The sequence below is a fragment of the Acyrthosiphon pisum genome, chromosome A1 (genome assembly GCF_005508785.2).
Source record: "Acyrthosiphon pisum isolate AL4f chromosome A1, pea_aphid_22Mar2018_4r6ur, whole genome shotgun sequence".
In the NCBI taxonomy this organism is placed as follows: domain Eukaryota; kingdom Metazoa; phylum Arthropoda; class Insecta; order Hemiptera; family Aphididae; genus Acyrthosiphon; species Acyrthosiphon pisum.
Window position 1 is genome coordinate 17,285,166 of NC_042494.1, and position 20,656 is coordinate 17,305,821.

The 20,656-nt window shown below is 29.5% G+C and overlaps 2 protein-coding genes across 6 annotated transcripts in view; one reads left to right on the plus strand and one right to left on the minus strand.

The window, feature by feature from the left end:
• LOC100161295 (somatostatin receptor type 5) overlaps positions 1-20,656 on the plus strand; it is a 280,182-nt gene that overhangs the window by 115,602 nt on the left and 143,924 nt on the right. For 2 of the 5 annotated variants that reach the window (XM_029486751.1, XM_029486749.1), the window contains exon 2: positions 15,179-15,226. The exons of the other annotated variants lie outside the window; for them this stretch is intronic. The gene's annotated coding sequence lies outside the window, so the exon portion shown is untranslated. The remainder of the gene's footprint in view (positions 1-15,178; positions 15,227-20,656) is intronic. 5 annotated transcript variants of the gene reach the window in all.
• LOC100572993 (ATP synthase subunit s, mitochondrial-like) lies at positions 8,476-12,840 on the minus strand. Its single transcript, XM_003246104.4, has 4 exons — positions 10,098-12,840; positions 9,787-10,007; positions 9,541-9,703; positions 8,476-9,478 (listed from the first exon to the last, which is right to left on the minus strand). The coding sequence occupies exons 1-4, from the start codon at positions 10,193-10,195 to the stop codon at positions 9,364-9,366; spliced, it is 597 nt and encodes a 198-aa protein (XP_003246152.1). The 5' UTR covers positions 10,196-12,840; the 3' UTR covers positions 8,476-9,363.

The following is a 20,656-nucleotide window of genomic DNA, read 5'->3' on the forward strand; positions in this document are numbered from 1 at the left end:
TTATTTTACCGGAAAACAACCTTTGCACAAAGTAAAAAGGTTTTTCTTTTATCAAGGATTTGGCTGTTTTTTTCTGTTGACAGACGTCAGAGTGCCCTTCTGTGTACTTATTAATTCCACTGTGATGTTGGCTTTTCATTTACGCCATTATATTGTACCGGGTTAACATTTGAACACCTCAACTCATGTCTTCTAAAGTTACAAGCAAAAAAAAAACCCACCCTAAACCGATTTTTATTGCGTTTTCCATTACACGGGTGTTTTCATATTTACCGAATTCTCGATTTACCGACTTTCGATACCTACATGTAAATCGGTGAATTTTGGAGGGGTAAAACCGTATGGATAATATTTGAAACCAAACTGCAGGGCACCATAAAATCAGTTATAAGCCGAGCCTAAGATGGCGAACATGGTTCCGATCATAAATAATATTTGTTTCTCCGTCTCTGGCACTTTGCCATGACCGTCACTGTTTTGTTTATAAACGGCTCCAGGCATTGAATAAAGGATAAAACGCAGATAGCAATAGGATTTTTTTACGACTAAAAAGGGATAGGTGTTAAAATCAACGCATCCACCACGTGAACCTGAAATATATAATTCACGAGTGATGAGAAATATTCTTGTTCAGTATCTTTCACATTGTAAATGTCGATTTTACATCATGGCAGTAAAGTTTTCTTTGATACTTCAAATACTAAAATACACAAGTAATACATAATATATTCTTATATTAAAAACATGATACAGTATAGGATCGTACCCAATTTAGTCCAGGTAATAAAAATTTTAACACATTTTAAGTAGTATAATAATAGAAATAAACAATTTTATGATGCTCTCCTAGCTCTTTTTAAAATTTAAGCATAAAAAAATCTTTCAGAAACAAAAAAAAATGATGAAGAATAGTCTAAATTACACAAAATTGTAAAATAATACATTAATCTCTCCGCTCAGAATCTAAGTCTAAACACTAAACACCTAAAAAAATAAAATATCATTTAATTTTAGCTCCAAGCTAAACTAAGCCTCTTTATAATAACGCTTTTTTGTTGACATTTCGAAAATTAGTTATGTACAAAGAAAGAGAGAAAGGGTGAGTTAAATTACTTTTATTCATGCATAATAAATAAATATGTCAATATTAGTTTATTTTTAAAAATATTTTAATATAAAAATACGGAGAAACGAATAATTACTTATCTTTGAATTTATTAGGTTAGGATATTCTTAGCAAATTAACATTATTATCAAGTACCAACAGACAACACTACTTAACATTCTATTATAGTAATGTCATAAAACGAGGAAGGAATTAAAAGCGTTTTTAGGAAATTAATCATCAGTTCTCCAGTTGTTACCGTTGTACTAATTTGTTAAATTTAATAAACAGGGAAATTCGTAAACACAAATTAATCAAATACTTTCCATCATTTAATATTCATTGCACATTTAACTTTAACTTTAATAACTTACATTACATTTTTTTTTTAAATATAAATACTAATAATTCAAATTTTTATATTTTATATCATAGGTACATTTATCATCCAAATTATCATTTTATTTATCAGTTTCAATTTTTTTTTTTTTTTTGAAGGATATTTACTAAGTTGTATAAATTATTTAGTTGAAAATTCATGTTTTGTATTAGATATATTGTATTATTAAATTAAAATTCTTATTATTTTTATGCTTCTAATAGGTACCAATTAATATCAATCCGTTTACAACCTACCATAAAATTAAAATTATTTTTCACAGGTGGCTGCTTTAAATATAAAAAAATAAAATTCTGATAATTTCAATTGGTATTATAGTGTGCGGGAACCCAATAATAATTAAAACCAACTCAGAAAATTATTATTAGTACAAATTATACGAATTCGTTTGAAAATATTCCTTCTATAAATAAAAGTAAATCAGCTGTAAATATTCACCAATGTAAATTATTTTTACTTCCTTCCTTTCTCGTAGTCTATTAAAATAAGGAGGAAATTCAATGTGACAGTTGTCCCGCGGGAATTTTTTTTTTGTAAGCGTAGATAATAAAACAAAAATGTTATATTTCCTCTGATCATTAATTTTAAAATTGTATTACGTTTTAATTTTCTTTTAGGTGATGATAACAAACGCCATTCACAATTACATTATAATCCACCCTGGTGTGGTATGTTCAAATGTTTAAATGTTTTATTGTTTTAAAAGATAAAATTATAAATTATTATGTTAAACACCTATAGCTCGTTTAATTTATTATGTAAATTCATAAGACCAATAAATGGTCTTTGTTTGTAAATGTATTGATAAACAAAAAGTATCGTATAAAGTTCTTATCTGTGGCTTTTACGAATTATACATTTTTGACGTAGATGAAATTGCCCTTCCCTCACCTCCGACTTTCTGCAAACTTTTTCTTAAATTAATGCGAACATTTGTAAATAATTGTAAATTCTATTTCCTGTTTTGTGAATGTCCCATTAAGTCATTAAGTCAAAAATAAGTGTCGGGGGGGGGGGGGGCATAGTTCACGTAGTTCCCCGCACTCTGACCGATCAATTCGGCATATTATTATGATGCCATATGACACAACCTGTCATCAAACTGCCTATATATTCGCCGATCGAATATTCCAAATGACTGTGCGAGTGAACTTTTTCAAAGTCAGTAGTGACACAAGTTGACTAACCTTAGTTGTTTTTGTTATTCGTATCGATACCATCATTAGAATTTTAAGATTTTACGTTCATTGTACGTCTTGGTTAAAATGTTTCAATTATATCAATTTATTGACAATACGTTTGTTAAATTAATTTGACAGTTCGTATCACCTTAAAACATATATTTGTATGAAACTTTTTCCAAAAAAATTCTTATCGCTTAAGTGAATAATTGTTCTCATTTTTTTTTTTTATTCTGTATTAAAAATGTTAAGAAACATCGTTTGTGTTCTTTCAATAAACAACAAAAGTATAATACTGTTATATAATTTAACTAATAAAAATATACACTCTCTTTTATATTATATGTAATTATTAGTTAATCACTTACATACAGTTTTGGTTCCATATGACTATTTCTACTCAATACATACACAGTAAATAATTAATAATACTAATCTTATATTGTTCGAGTTTAACATTAATAAACTTTAATTATTTTTATTGTGCTTAACTTATAACGTAAAAACAAGATACAATTTTTTTTAAATTTAAATTTATCGTTTTAATCTCATTAGTTTTCACATAATAATATAATAAAAACCACTTGTTTTGTAAATTTGAAAAGGGATACCTACTACTACAAAAAAATTAGAAGTTTTCTACAACGGAAAAATAAAAACATACAACGTTTACAGAGACTATTATTCATCATGTGACTTTAAATTAACATAATACAATTATTATACAAAAGTAATTTTCCGAGTTTTTTCCATACAACTCACAATAATAACATTATTAAACGTACATACGCAAAGTATATGTACTATGTACAATATTACTTATGTTCATACAAAATACGTGGTGCCATGGTATACCTAACCTATGGAACACTATATTATAAACATGTGATTATTTTTTTTTAATTTGGCACGGAAACAAAATTCACGATTACTTATGAACCAATTTTCAGATCAGGGTTATTAAAAAAAAAAAAATAGTTTGTTCCGATGTTTTGTATAGGTACGTATAAAAAGTTATTATAAAAATTAATTATGCGCACGCTGTATATATATCAGATCGCTATATTTTTCCCATTTTTCCTAGTCGGGCTTCTATAGAAAATGGTATAATATGCAATCGGTATCATAGAACTCTTGATAATAAACTATGAAACCGAATTATTGGGTTCAATCACTTTGAACACGTAAGTCTCTAGTTTATCCATTTATATTATAAATAAATTACCATAATATGACATAACCATCGAAATAAAGTCCATTCAATATTTTTGAACACATAATAATATATATACTACAAGGTCTAATACTTGACCATCGAACACTGTGCGACCTTCGAACAAATCGTTTTCGGACTGTACTCAGCGCCAGTAACCACCGATAAAGTTGCTACTAGTGTTTTCATCGGTTGATGTATGATTTGTAAGCAATTTGAAAGTAATCTATTTTTTCGGAGAAGCCCCGGGATAAAAACTGTCAAAAATTAAAAAAATTAAATTAACTTCAGCTGTGCATGTTATATTATTTTTATATTTTGTATAAGACAATGCATTACAATGCATGTGAGGCCATAATTTATACTATTACATATTATAATCTGTAAAATACATCTGAAGTATCGATACGAATATAATATTAATAATAATATTATACTAATTATTATAGGTACTTGAAATGTATCAACGAGTAACATGTTATTTGAAGTTTAATAGTTTAGTGTTCATTTAAGTATATATTATATATTCTATATTTGTATAATATTAACAATTTAAATATTACGTACCTATATAATATAATATATATGTATCGGGAAAGGTGTCTTCTAATTTTCTAATTATTATTAGTAACAACAAATATATGATTAAATAGTATACAATATTTATGTCCGAGTATTGCTCGTCGTCGTAAGAGTTGTCGATAACATTTTATAAAAGTACGTCTATCGTGCCTACTTTTTATTTGGGTCCCTAAGCCTCTTACTCCCTTGTACCGGGTTCATTCGAAAGTTTAGCGAGTTTTATATGCATATTTTGTTCAAGTTTTATAGTAATTGAATAATTCCTAATAATAATAGCCAATAGGTTAGGTAATATACCTAATAATATAATCGTTAATATTGAATTTAGGTATTTTAATTTTATGACATATCAGGTTCAGGTTTTTCAGAAATTAAATATGTGGGACAATTCACAACTATTTTTAATTACATATGTAGGCTTGCAGTATACAATATACATCCATATATTCAACGCAAGTAAGCAACTAACTATATCCTTTATCGATACTACGATATTATATACTTTAAAGCCTTTCGAAAATAATCATAATAAATTCGGACACGTCAAACTGTTCGGTCGTTAAAAAACTAATCCAATACGATAGCAATAATTTATTTATTTACTCAGAATATTTGACCGTTATAGGAACATAATATTAGATATTATGGCATTTCGTCAAATATTCGCAATAAACTTCAGTGCATTAAAGAAGTAATGAAAATTAATACACACATATATATATATAAATATATCATATTATAATAATAATATACTAGGCGAATAACGATGAGGATATAAAATGTTGATATAATAATTTGTTACTCTAATACTCAAAAATATTAAGATAAAGTTTATGATTCAGGACGGAAAATACGACCTGTAAACATTGCAGATAAAACGGGCCTACCTATATATTTATGGAGGTGAATGGCTCTTTACAATCATATTTAACGACGCGTACGTGAATGTGCATTGTGCACCTACTTATCTGTAATGTTAGATCATTCTCACATAATATATTTATTTACTTAAATTTTTATCAACCTTTGTAAGGAAAAATGACTTCATTTCATATAATATTCCACAACAATACAAAAACTATGTGCACTATGCCTATACACATATTTATAATATAATAAATATACGTATAATATATATATATATATAGGTATATTATAATATACTGAAAAATCTTTATTTATACAAACACCTCCGAATAACGGAAGCCTCGGCATACTGGACAATTTTTTCTCGTAACGCCGGCAAAGATGTAATCTAACCTCTTGACGACGGAAACATTTTATTAATGGACAATTTTTTTCGTCATTCTTATAATATAATATACTGATATTCGTAGGCCGCCATATACATCCAATATAATATGTATAAAAGGTACGGCGAGGTTTTATACCTTATAACAATATAAAAGTAACAATACAGTATATTGTTATACATTTTTCGTCATATTTTCAAAAGAATGACCCTAATAACGTCACATTATTATTATTATTATGACACGTTTGTAAGCATTTTTTTTTTTACTTATACCTACTTACTATCACGGTTAATGTAGGTACACTTTTCACATAGTCGAATAATCTATAAAGTTACTCCGCCAAACATAATGTACATTTTCTTCATCACCAGTTCATTCCATAATATTATAATAATTTGTCATTTGTTTACATTTGACTGTAGAACCTATATTATTTTATGAATATTGTGTATTATTTAATATTATACTTACGGTTTATAATTAAACGAAAATACGTAAATTTATAAATTAAACAATTTCATTTTATTCAATTGATTTTGTATTGGTCCCTGAGATAGATCACGACGGATGACTAGGTATTCAGTTTTAATTAGCTAGTTATATTACATAGGCTGCATAATATAGTCTCATACGCGTCGTTGACGTTTAATAATTAAGCTCGACTAGCGCCATTTATTATAACCACTCGTCGCTCACCAGTGGTGCCGTTTATCAATAATCCAGCAAACTAAACCTTTTCTCTTTACAATTCCTTCTGAACAAACACTATAAAATACTAAGGCACTGAACGGGAACCAGGAAACGGACGCTCTGACACTTAATTAAACACCTTTTCCTAGGCGGCTTTCATCTCAAAACAATGACGTCGGTCGTCAGTCAGATATACGTATAACAAAGGAAAGTATGGTACCGCGATGATGTCCGGTGGTATATACCTAATATAACCCACCTCTATAATAAATGTATATACAATTATTATAATTGATCTTCTTCTTCTTCTTCTTCTTCTTTTCCTTTATCAATTGATCTATCAATATCAATTGTTATATTTGATCATCCATATGTTGGTACAACGATATATTATATTTTAAAGTATACAAGGCATATTTATGTTTTATATGATGTAAATAATATGTCTTGTTTATTTTTCGAAAAACACATTTTAAGACAGTTTAATTGATTTGTTCGGGTAGACCAATCAGTCGATTAGAAATTGAATACAAATGATACTATTGAGAGATAATTTTTTCGATTTCAAAGTTTGTTAAAAAACTCATTCAAGATACTTTGAAAATACCGTGAAATGTGAGTCAGGACCAATCATGAGTGAATCGCTCTGAAGTGCTTTCAAATGGTATGATTTATCTGAGAGGTATTTAAATTTTAAATAATAATACAACACTTTTACGTACACTGAAGTCTAAAGTGAAAATCTATGGAGAGACTAAAATTCTATCACACCTAATAGGTTTTTAAATAATATTTATAGGTACCTACCTATAATATTATAAGTATATCATAAACATTTACTGTATAATTATTGATGAAAACAATGTACCAACTTTACTAACACAATATGTAATCAAACTAAAAATACTCGTTCAAAATAATTTTACGATTATCGTTTGTTTTAAGCTATTACATAGCTTTTATCGCGAGCCTGGCGTTGTGACTGAAAAACAATTTTTGTAACGAAAAAGCGTGACCATAAGATACTGCGTTATCACTTTTTTTTTATTATTTACAGTCTAGCCAGTTGTCTAAGAAAAAAAAAAATCTCAAATAAAATATTTCCGTACAGTGTGTATCTACCATTATCAAAAAATCTCATTTTGTCAGTTTCTTTTCGGTCATCGTAGTCAAAAAGTGTAACTTGAATTAATATCATACAAAAGTAAATAGTGGTATGATATGTCTAATAAACGTATATATTATACACATTTATTAATAGGTAAGTGTTACGTGTAAGTTATTATTTTATCAATATGAAAATAATATTACTAACACAATAATAATATTATACTCGTTGAAAATGTGTACTTTATTCTTTGCCAAGTCATTTATATTATACATTATCGTAATGGTAGAGTATAAATGTGCAGATTTGTTTGTAAGTAAAAACTCGGTTGATTAGAATTTAGAACGCTTGGTTTACATAGAACATACATCATGACGGAAATAAAAAAAATGTAGGTAGTCAAAAGAAAAATATTTAACTTTAATTATACAGCTTCTAGATACATCTAAAGAAGACCTAATGTTTTAGTACATTGATGGTATTTAATTATACAGAAGGAAATTTTTGTAGCATTTCAACTTAAAATAATCTTAATTGATTTTATTGGCAGGTTAGGTTAGATTATGATTAGTTGATTTAAAGTATGCGCATTAGCTAAATATAAAATATTAAAGCGATCTAATCAAATGTAGTTATATATATATTTATCATATTATGTTGAGATACTGACTATCATTATCAATAAACCCCAATTTAATTATTTTAATGGTTTAATTGTTAAACCCATATGTGGTTCGCCGTGTCCTTAAAAAAAAAATACTGAAATAATAAAACTGTAAGTACATTAGGTAATAAATTAAATATTCCATAGACAGTAGACACATGCAGTATAGGTACGCATATTTCATTGTATTTTTCTATATGTGGTAAAATAAATAAAAGAATGTTTACAACTTGTTTTATATTTTTCATAATATACAAAAATAATTGTAATAATTAGTAATCCAAATAATTTAACACATTTAAATTAGACATATTATATAAAAATTAAAAACAGCCAACATTGACATTATTATTTATTTATTTATTTAAATCAACTAGCAGCATCTTTTCCAGTATACACTTGTTAGATCAGAAACTGTTGGTGCCTGGTGGTGAAATTATGTTATATTAAGTAGGTAACCAATTGAATGGCTGACAATTTTTATAACTTTTCTATCTAACCTGTTTACCATTTTTCAAAAGCTATCCAGTGGAATCTTAAGTAAGGGCTAGTATATCTAACTGATGCAAAAAAAAAGTACTGATTTTTAATATTGATCCATCCAATTTATATCTACTAGCCTTACTACTTATTAAACTTAACTATATACAGAATAGTTAATAAAAAATTGCACATAAGTTAGATAGACAAGTAGTAGAGAATTCATCAGCCATTACTATCGTTTACCTAATATAACCTAATGTCACCTCCAGGCTCCAACAGTTTCAAATTGGATCTAACTTGGCATGTGCTAAACGGATCACGACAAATGGGGCACAAGTCAGATGAAAATGTAGCAAGGGATATGGACAGTATTATTACTTGCCCAAAATCACATCAATCCAATTTGAATAGTTTTTAATAGAGCAAGTGTATGCTGGAACACAAGCTTCGACCTCACATAATATTTAATTCAGTTATTTTAGTAGGTTTCTCAATACCTGTAATATTTCCAAAGTGGAACTTACTGGATGTAACCAATTAATGAAGCATTAATGGGTTTCTACATGCGACCAATTAAACTTTAAAAATTACTTGAACATTTTTAAAACTAATGACTGTGTAAATGTTATCCTAATGATTATATATTACTAATATTATTGTGGACACAGAATTGTATTATTATCATTTATTATAGTATTCTATGTTACATTCTGGCAACTTTGTTTTCAGAAAGCCAATCGTTTTTTCAGTGTCGCAAAAATTTTTTATATTTTTCAACTCCAAATGTCTTAATACCCTGTAAATTAAAATTATTAATCAATGTAAATTGTACTAAACAAATTTTAATCGTATCCCTACTGAAGATTTTTCAGTGATATTATTCCTTGATCAGAAACATTTGCACAGTTATTAATTTTCAAGCTTATCAAGGAATCTTTCAATATATTAAGTTCAATTAATGCTTTATTATTAATTGAGTTACATCCATCAAATTCCACTTCAGAAATATGTTTACAGTTTTCTGTAAAATTAACATTTTAAAGTTATCAATATCATCCAAAAATAAATGTTGTTATTATTTATTACACATATCGAGAAACATACTAAAATAACTAAACCCTAAATGTGAGATTGAAGCTTCTCTCCCAGCGTAAACTTGCTGTATTAGAAACTGTTCACGGTGAACTGATGTTGTATTGGGCAGGTAATCATAATGTCGGACATATTCCTTACAACCTTTCCATCTGACTTGTGCCCCATTTTTCATGAGCCATTCGGCACATGCCAAGTTGGGGCCAATTTCCTTGATACGATCATCATCCAAACTTTTTTTCATATAAATTAACAATAAAAATAAAGCTATAATGCACTTTAATACCTAATTAACGTCGTTTAATTATTGTAAAAGCACTTACCGGTTGAATATGTAATCAATCCATTGCCATAAGCAACGTGTATTCATTCCAATTGTAGTTTTTCTAAAAAAATGAGATTGTAAAGTTTTTAACATCATGATTTCACTATCTCGAAACTAACACAATTACGCAAAACAATACAATGTTAGCTCTATTGCACTTAAAAATTATAATTATCAGTCAGAGACGAGTGACAATAATAACACGTGTAAATGTATAAGACCTAAGTCTGTGTTTGATAATAAACAAATACCAAACCAGAGAAACGAATCCTTCTAACAATTGAATAATAATATATTAAAAAAAGTGGGCAAGTGTTGGTACCGCTCTACTATACAGTAGGTTTTTGAGTGTAACTCATCAGTCATCAATAACTAATTAAATCATTAATATATTTTAGATGTAGTTTCTGCACTATAAAAATTGTCTTTAGACACAAAATCGCTGAGAATCTAAAATGTGATAAAAACTGCATTGTTCTAAAACTGTTATCATGAATATAGAAGGAATATATAGAAGGGGTACTACAGGAAATGATTTGAATTTATATATCTTATTCTTACAACAATAATGAAACTACGTTTTTCATTTTTGGTTCGTTACCAAATGTTTGAGAAAGGTTTCTGTGTCTCCTAAACATTAAGAAAAAAAAGTATATTTCTGGTTATTTTACCAGTACCCTCAATTGTGAGTGTAAATAGTGTAATAATGGTGTGTAATTTATGATTAAATACTTTGATACATTCCAAAAGTTTTTGTGGTGTGAACTAATATTTATTATATTTTGTATAATGGCCAGCATTGATTTAGAACAAATTGTAAAATTTATTGAAATTTTTACTTAAGATGTTCTATCTCTACGACATGATCAAAGGCAGTGGCGTCCGCAGGGGGGAGGGGTGCTAATGGGCTGAAGCCCCCCCCCACCATTTCCCGTATTATTATAACTTAAAAAAAAATAAATATTTATCAAGTTTCAACTGTCAACAATAGTAAGCAAGACGTACATTTTATATACGTCTAACCAGAATGAATTCATTTTTTAAAAAAACATTGTATTTGCATACCAACTTTCCTAAAATTATCTGTAATTTTTCGGTAAAAGTATGAACTACTTGTATGAAAGACCTTGTATTAAATTTTCTAGTTTTAGCTTATACAAATTTAATATTTTATAAGTTTCAAATTACAAATTAACTGTGGTTTTGACAAATTTGAATTGATGACAAAACAAGATTGTTTTGTTTAAAACGGTTTTCCAAATTTAAAATGAAACAAAAATTTCGGGGAGGGGGCGGGGTCCAGATTTAGGCTGATAGGTATGAAAACTGGCACCAGTGCTTATTAGGTGTAGTAAAAGCAGATTATAGTGTTCGAGAGTCTGCGTGTGGACAATTAGATGAGAATGAGTAGATTTGCAAATGAAATCGGAAGGTTTAAGAATAGTCAACAAACTTGAGGTGAAGGTGGAGATATCACTCACATCTTTTATATACACAGGTGTTAGTTTTGAAGTTTCAATACTTTTGCGATTTTGACCATTTTTGGGAGATGAGTTGTTGTCGACGTTGTCGTGCTGAGCAAGAGCAAAGTACCGATTTGGACTGTAGAAAAATTTAGTTTTATTTTCCTCTGCTTTTGGCGACAGAGAAGAAGAAGAGAGGTTACGTTTGTTATTTTTTTTGGAACCGTTACTGTTTGATTGTAGCGACATAATTACGATCGTAATATGGGCTATAGGCAAAGCCGTATAAATAACTACGAACTGATAAAGGAGCGACGAGCATACTGCTGTCAGAAAACGTGTGCACTTGATGGCATTCGGAACCGAACTGACCCTTATTAGTTATCAGATATAAGAAGCTACTCAAATAGTTTTATATGAATATATAAATGTTAAATTATATTATTTATTATTCAATAACAAACATAAACGTATAGGTTTTAATTAACGGAATTATTATCTGGAAACTACGGCATAGATACTTATCGAATATCATTGTAGTGACTTTTCCATACCTCTAGTAATATTGTAACTAAATAATATGAAGGTTTCGATGCATAATTCGCATAAATCGTTAACTCTAGCTGGTGACACCATACTACAAAAAAAAAAAAAAAGTATGTTAAACCGAGAGGCTATTAGTGCTTTAAGGTATTTAAGGATAATAATTATAAATAGGTACTTACATTAAAATGTCGGCACAAAATTACATTGAGATAAATTATGTATTCACACATGTTATACTGTTATAGTAAGCAAATTTTCTACTTTAGCTTATCTCTGGAATTTAATTTTGTTCCTTTTATGCACACACAACTTTATAGTGATATTTCATTACTAATTATAAATGGTACCTACCTATCTGCCTAACCTACCTATAAATTATGTAATTGTGAGAAATTATATAACTGTATGTTCTCTCCGTAATTAGATAAATCGTTGCTCCTATTATGTAACCCCATATTTATATATACATAATAATTAATAATAATATTTTGACGGATTTCATTGTTTATTCGTGAATTTAACAACTACTATTAAGATCGTACAACCCGTACCTATATAGTTAATAAAAAAAATTGTGTTTCCGTTAAACCTAAATGTATGCAAATTCAATTTAGACAAGTAATTTCACTTATAGTGCGCGTATCGACTATCAGAAGTAAATACAAAAAAACCACAATCGAATCAAATTTTTGTTTATTATTTCGTCGGATTCACAAAGACAACAATTAATGATTGCTACTTCTCATCTCTAGAGACGTAAAAAACAATATTTTTTGATGAAACCTTTCCAAGGTCCGTAGTAATGTAGTTTATTATATTATTATATTGCATTTATAATTATAGCAACAATTTAATTTATATGCAATACAAATATCATGAAATATAAAAATCGGCCAAGTGCGAGTCGGACTCGCGCACGAAGGGTTCCGTACCATCATCAGCTATAAACATGTTGGCAACACTGCTTATACTATAAATTCTAGGATTTTTAGTATTTGTTGTTATAGCGGCAACAGAAATACATAATTTGTAAAAATTTCAACTTTTTAACTTTCGTGGTTCATGAGATACTGCCTGGTGACAGACGGACGGACGGACGGACGGACGGACGGACGGACAGCGGAGCCTTAGTAATAGGGTCCCGTTTTACACTTTTGGTGAACATTTTCGTACATTTTCCTTCGAACGTCAACAAAGTATTAGAACTGTCTGTTGTGATACGTGTGTGTGTTTTTTTAAGTACCGGCTTTAAACTTTTTGTCACTAAAATTGGAAATTTCAACATTAAACTATATAATATTGTTCAACTTAACATAATATACTATTTAGCTATTGTAGATACTTACTTATTATATTTATTGCCACCGTGTTACGTCTTAATATAAATTTATATTGATTTGGAACAGAATCAATTATTAACCTAACCTAACCAGAATAATTTATGTCGACGTTTCATTTTATAATATACGATGTTCAACGATCGAGGGACTTATTTTTTAGTGCATCCGAATATCGCTGCCGCGTACCCTTTTAAACGTGGTTCAATGGCTTTTTCTTTGGGCTCGTTCGTGTCCAGGTAAACAATTTCGAATTTACGTTACCGAGTTTCTCTTGATATAGTATGCTGCTCACGAGATCCGTAACAGCGGAGAAACGACTCACAAACGACCGCTTTGGTTGGTAGGGAGGGGGGAGTCAGGCGAGGAGAGGTTATTTTATTTTATTTTTATCGTCGCTAAATAACGCGGTCTCGAGGGACGCTATAGCTGTTTACTCGGAACATGAACTACACTGGAAATCTTCTCATTTGTGTCCGCTCCTCCGTCGGTGCAGTATATACATGCGGGAGGCAACTGATCCGAAACGCGACTTCGTTCGCGTGACGCGCTTTTGTCCGGCACTTGTTCTAGTTTGTACACCCCCCCCCCCCCCATAAGCCACAAACGTTTGGTTTTGTCCATAAAGATTCGGATTTTTTTCGTAAATTATTATATAATAATATATATTATTTTCTTCGGTTGATCTCCGCACTTGCTATTACACGATTTGTAGGTTTCTCGTGTGTTCATTTGACGCAGCGTTTCCCTTCGAATGGCGTCCCACCTATAATATTGTTGCGTTGTTGAAAAATTAATAATAACATTCGTATACGACTAAACACAAATAATACTTCCGTTGTTATATCTTATAAGAACTCTATCCACGCAGCATAGTCCGTAGATAAGGAACTTTATACTATTTCGATACATATTACGACGGTGGTTTTCAATTGTTATACGAACTTTCCTTTAAGTTCATTGGCGTTGAAACACTGGAAACGAACATAAAATATAATAACATATAATATCGTACCTCTGATATAGACAAAAGGAAATCACGTCGGTGTTATCCGTTGACCGTAAGTGTATATCAGATAACTATGAACAATATTATCGGCTGTATTAAATTTGATTCAGCTATCATCTTATCGAAACAAACTAATATCCACAAGTTATAATTTTAGGAAATTATGTGCAAGCTCTTTGCGAGTATAGCGTTAATCAAATTACATCATGTTTATTGTTCTCGTATTATCGTATAATATTCCAATATTATTTACCATAAAATACACTCAACAATCCAGTAGCATTGAAGATAATTAAAAATATAGATTCAACTTTTAAAAATGTTTAATATTTATTACCTATACTATTAAGGTATAATTTATAAAGCAGTGTAATTTATTCCAATATTAGTGTTGTTTTTAGTTCCATTTATACTAATTTATACTGCATAACAGAATAGGGTACCTCTATTAAGGTATTTTGGTTTTGGTTTCGTTCCTGACGTCATCTTGTCTCCTGGACTAACGATAAGGACCCGTTAAGGATAAATCGATATTAAATCACATACATTTTCATGTAATTGATTTGATATATAGTGCGTAGTTTTAAATAACGCGACAGAACAATAATATGTATAACCCTTGTAAACATAACTTAATATGGTTAATACTTAATACAAAGAATTCTATTACAATTTCATCAACACGACGATTTTACTCATAATTTAATACTGTTTTTATTTTTAGGTAAGAATACTGTCTACGTTATATGCCTACTAAGAGATACCGACACAGGTAATTTTTGAATTACTATTATTCCACAACGATATTATTATAATTAGACATAATAAGTAGACATTTATTTTTAAGTTTGAATTATGCGGTAATCTACGTATTACTACATATTATTATTATATACTTATATAAGACATCTATAGACTGATATTCTCGATCTCTTAGGATATTCGTAAAAAAATAAATCAGTATCCCAAAAGCGTATAAACTTCGGCAGTCGTGTGGCCCGTGAAACACATTATATTATATAATATTATATTGAAACGCATCACATTATTCGGCAAGACCATTGCGATTAACGATTTATCATATCGTGATTGCGGGCGTCGACTTTACAACATTGTGTACAGCTGTATAATATAATATTATTATATTGCAAACTAATTAATCGGCGGAAACGTCTAAAGCCCGAAAACTAGGTCGGTATTTCGTGGTGGTGGCGTATCCCAAAGTGGTTATATACACTCACACATATATATATTATATAAAATGTATAAACATACTTATGTGTATAGTCGCGCTATATCGTTGCTCATATTTCGACTATGCACACAAACATCTGTATAATAATATATTTATCGTATGTATATAAATATATTAATATGTGTTGGAGAAAATATCGGAGAATAGCGGAAAATGCGATATTACATATCTGGTTGCCGGTCCACGCGCGCTCCTCCCACCATCACCGCGTTCGCTTTTGAATTTATCATTATTGCTTTTTCGTCGTACGGAAACGAAATAACACACAAACTCACACACACACAAACACACATACTTACGCATGAGTATAATGCAATATTGCTGCAGAGTGTTGTTCTCGGGAGGTTTTTTTTTGTTCTCTTAGCACTCTTTTTCGCTTACGATTTCACATGGTCGGTCGGTTTTTTTATTATTATTATTATTATTATTTCCTCGTCGTAGTTGTCGTCGTCGTCGTCGTCGTCGTCGAGTCGGCCAAGGAAGACGGGTGAATTTCCGCTCGTCTTATATATATATATATATTATATATATATGTACATTATATTCGGGACCGAATTCGTACACGACGATAATATTATTAATATATTATTACGATCGCCATCGCCGCCGGCACGTACGCGCGTGGTATAAAACACACGATATACCGCGACCACGATGGCTATATAGACACACACGCCCTAGCCGTCCGCCCGCCCGCCCGCCAATACGTGTTCGCGGTCCATGAAACAATTATTGCCGCCGACGCCGATTTGTTGCCAATTGAATTCAATTCGGTGTGTTACACAGCGTCGGGAGTTCGCGAAATAATGACGAAATTATTGCACCGATTCGCGGTTGTTTGCGAAATACTCACCACCGGCCCCGATCGAACGTATAAGATTAAAACCTCTGAAGGTATACAGGTGCGAATACTGCAGGAGCGTGTGAGTCTAAAGCTTCTCCCCTCCACTCGACAAAAATAATTACAAATATTTATGTTCAAGTGGGCGTGTAAAAATTATTATTTTTGATAATTGGCGTACCCAAACACAATTACAAAAACTCACCGCGATACAACGCTAAATAATTATTATAATATCACAATATACTATAAATACAGTAAAGCGACATGCATGTCAAGCAATGAGAAAAACCAGGACTTGTAATCGATTTGTTTCGGGTTTTGGTTATTGTAAGTAAAGAAGTAATTTTTTGATTTGGTGTCATTATTTATTATGATTTCGTGTTATCGTAATTATTTTCAGTAATTTGGTCATCGAAACTGAAGTGACATGTCATTTATGTAAAGATTTCACTGAAGAATCTTATGGCGTGGCAGATATATTTTTATTACTAATCCTACCCTCTCGGCACCTCCATGCACTAGTTTCTAACAATAAGTCTATTATTTTATTTATTTATTATTATGCAGAGTATTAATTGTGTATTGTCATATTGAAATTTACAATTCAGTGAATTTCTCATCGCTCCCCAACTGATTACGTGGAGTTATAAACACGACAATAATACGACATGGAAATTAGATTTTTCATTTTTTAGTATCTGTATTGTTGGTTGTAAAAAACAATATACTGCATTACTGCCTTATAAAACTTTGAATTTAATTTGTAATGTTTATTGTAATAAGTAGCTATGAACTCTTAGTCATTATTCCATTTCATTATTTTCTGTTTTAGAGATTTAAATAAAAAGTACTCCAACTTTTATAAATGGCTGATTTAAACTTTAGGTGAATCATTTGTTATTCGTCCTATACATCATAATATCTATCCATGATTAAATGTCCAGGCACCACAGGTGGGCAAGTAAATGAAAATAATTAACTGGGCAAGTTAAGTTAATTAAATTAAATTGACTTCAGTTAAATTAAAAGTTAACAAAAAAAAAATTTAACTAGATAAGTTTAAAGTTAAGATAGAAAATAAAATTAACTTAACTCAGTAAAAAAAAGTTATCATTTTTCAAGTTATAATATTTTTAAGTCATGAACTGTCCTAGTATTTTGCTATACACAAATATTTACCGAGACGTTTAACACTGAATAAAAAATTAGATTATTATAATATATAATGATATATTATATTTAAATTATTATTATACACATATTATAATATAATATAATATGTGTATAATTCGAAAATAAATTACCAAAATCGAAAAAAAGTCAACGAATCAGTACCTATTGTGTATTTGATTACGCATGAGACGAAAAGAAAATTAACTTAACTGCACGACAATGATAATTAACTATAAAAAGTTAAGTTACAACAATAAAAATTTTAACTGAATAAGTTAATAAGTTAAAAGTTAAAAATAATTAACTTTAACTTTTTAACAGTTAATGCCCACCTTTACCTGGTACACATTATTCTGGATAATATAAACCAGCAATAGTTAAGAAAATGAAATATAGAAAGCCTCTATTGTAGACCAAACTGTATATATTCTAATTGTTTTGAATATTATATTTTAAAATATGTAAGTTGTAACCTGTGCCCATAAAATTGTCTATTTTTGAGTAATTTCGATTGTTTTCGATAATATTATTTCATTTTTCTTTTATTAAACTGAAAACGTAAAACATTTAACCTTCATAAATTAAAGTGTTGAATAAATTAAGTCAAAAATAAACAATATTTTGTTTCAGAAAGACAATAAAAATAATATGTAGTAATATAATACTATATCAAAGTATATCCAGTATAATGTGATATGTGATTTCACCAAATTATCTTACTTAAAATGAAATTCCTAAATATGAACAAACTGTTTAGCGCGATATTATTATGATCAATCAATAATTAAATTACTCAGTTTTCCGAGAAAAAATAAAATGAAACTAGTATAAAAGAAAAGGATTAAAATATTTCAAATAAACTTTTAAAAAAATCCGAAAGTAACTAAAAAAAAAAAATATTCACTTTTCGAGTCTTCGTCATTTGTTGAATAATTTGATTTGGCCAAAAGTTGTGAACACATAAATAAGTTTAAAACTACTCTGCATTAGTCTAATTTCAGTGACCCGAGAGGGAAAAACTTGTAAACGTGATACTTTTTGAAATATTGAAATCACTTTCACGATGTTTTTTTTGTGTATAGCACCAACGAGTAGACCTAACTGAATAAGTTTCATGAATACAAATTAATTTAGTTGTTTTATTGTACCATAGTTTGTAGAAGTAATTTGTTTAACATGGTACCTGAACAAGAAAGGTGCGTCCAACGCAGAACGCTTATAAGAAACCGTTTACGAAATTAAATTACCATATTTTAATATCCTCTAAATATTATTGTCTTATATTTTATGTACAAATGTCGTTACAAACGTATCGTAATTTACAACAAGGCCATTTTTACAGAATAGTTCGTTTGGTTAAACGCAGTATTTCCGTGATGATTTATGTCGATCATTAATTAGCATAGGTATTATAGTTAAATATAGATTATTATAATATATTATGCAATGCAACAATTTTTTTTTAGATTTTAATTTATAAGAATAATTATTGTCATTTTATTACGTGCCATGTGTGACATAATAATATATACCTACCTACTTGTACTATTCTAAATATGGCCGAAACACGATTGCGTACGTTTGTTATCGGAGATACCATTTTAAGCTACACGATTGCGTACGATGATAGGTACCTGATTTTTAACTAAGCGCACGATTCAACGATTGCGTACGAAGTTTTAAGAGTTGTTGCCAATTTTCAAACGAACAATTCTACAGTGATCTTCCTTCGACCACCCTTAAACATGTACTTATATTACTGTATAATTTTGGTATAGTTTTTTGTGGAACGCGTCTTGTCCCGTAAATAATAATATACAATCGTATCGTGCACCGGACCAGTGGCGAAACATTTTTTTTTTTTTTTACGAGGTAAAGGTAGACATTTCTTAATTGATTTCAAGAAAAACACAATATAATATATTTAATATATTTGAATATATCTTAAATAATATTTATTATTATTTATAACAAAATGTCAATAGTTCCTCTGGTTTTTTACAACTATTTTGTCAAAACCTTCAAACTTCAAGCCTGACAAACCGTCGATTTTCGTCCGCGCGTGAGAATTTTTTCTTTTTTTTGTAACCGTTATTGTACATCCGATATATCTGAATACATATAGTTTCGCAAACCCAATCAGACACGTAAGCGCATATATAATTAGGGAGGGTCCGGATTTCTGTGAGTTTGAATACTTTTATTGATTAGTTTAAAAAGTAGCTATGTATATTGTATATATAGTAATAGTCTCCATTCGAATTGGAGCCTAATGTTTCTGTCGGCGACATTTTACGACGCACATTCGGAATATTTTTTTTATTATTATACTCGTAAAATCATACGTCTGTATTGTTTGCGAATAAAATACAAATATAATATGAAAAACAATTTAATTTTTCAAACTTGAATAGTATCAACAGCTGGGAAAAACGACCATACTTTGATTATATTAAGATTTATTTTTCACTCACGTAAGACTTGTGCTAATCGATAGTCGCTCGTCGATAATACCTAAATAATTGTTAAAGCCGCCCAAGAGCCTGTGATGTTTAAATTTATAATCGGACAATTATAGATTTTAGTATTTAGTATTGTTATATGAATAAATGAATGACGTCTGATTAGGCCTTTTTATATTCCAATATGTCGAACAACATATTGGTCTTCTCAATCTCACAATGACTATTATTTATATACAGCCTTTTACCACTAGAAAAATCGTATAAAATTTCATATGATTGGCCTTATAACTCTAATATAACATAATCATTGGGTATAAGAATATTAACGTCGATTAATACGAATGCAGTAGTGATACGCGGGTTAATGAAAAAATCTGTGCGATACCATAGGCGGTGGTTGTAGTAAAAACGTTTGTATACAATAGAAACCGAATTAACGACGTTAGATTTACTCATTTCGAAAAG

Coding starts and splice junctions, on each gene's coding strand:
- LOC100572993 (XM_003246104.4), bottom strand. CDS start 10,195: ATGATGTTAAAAACTTTACAATCTCATTTTTTTAGAAAAACTACAATT. Junction 9,704..9,786: donor TTTAGGGTTTAGTTATTTTA/GTATGTTTCTCG, acceptor TTAATTTTACAG/AAAACTGTAAACATATTTCT. Junction 9,479..9,540: donor ATATCACTGAAAAATCTTCA/GTAGGGATACGA, acceptor TTTAATTTACAG/GGTATTAAGACATTTGGAGT.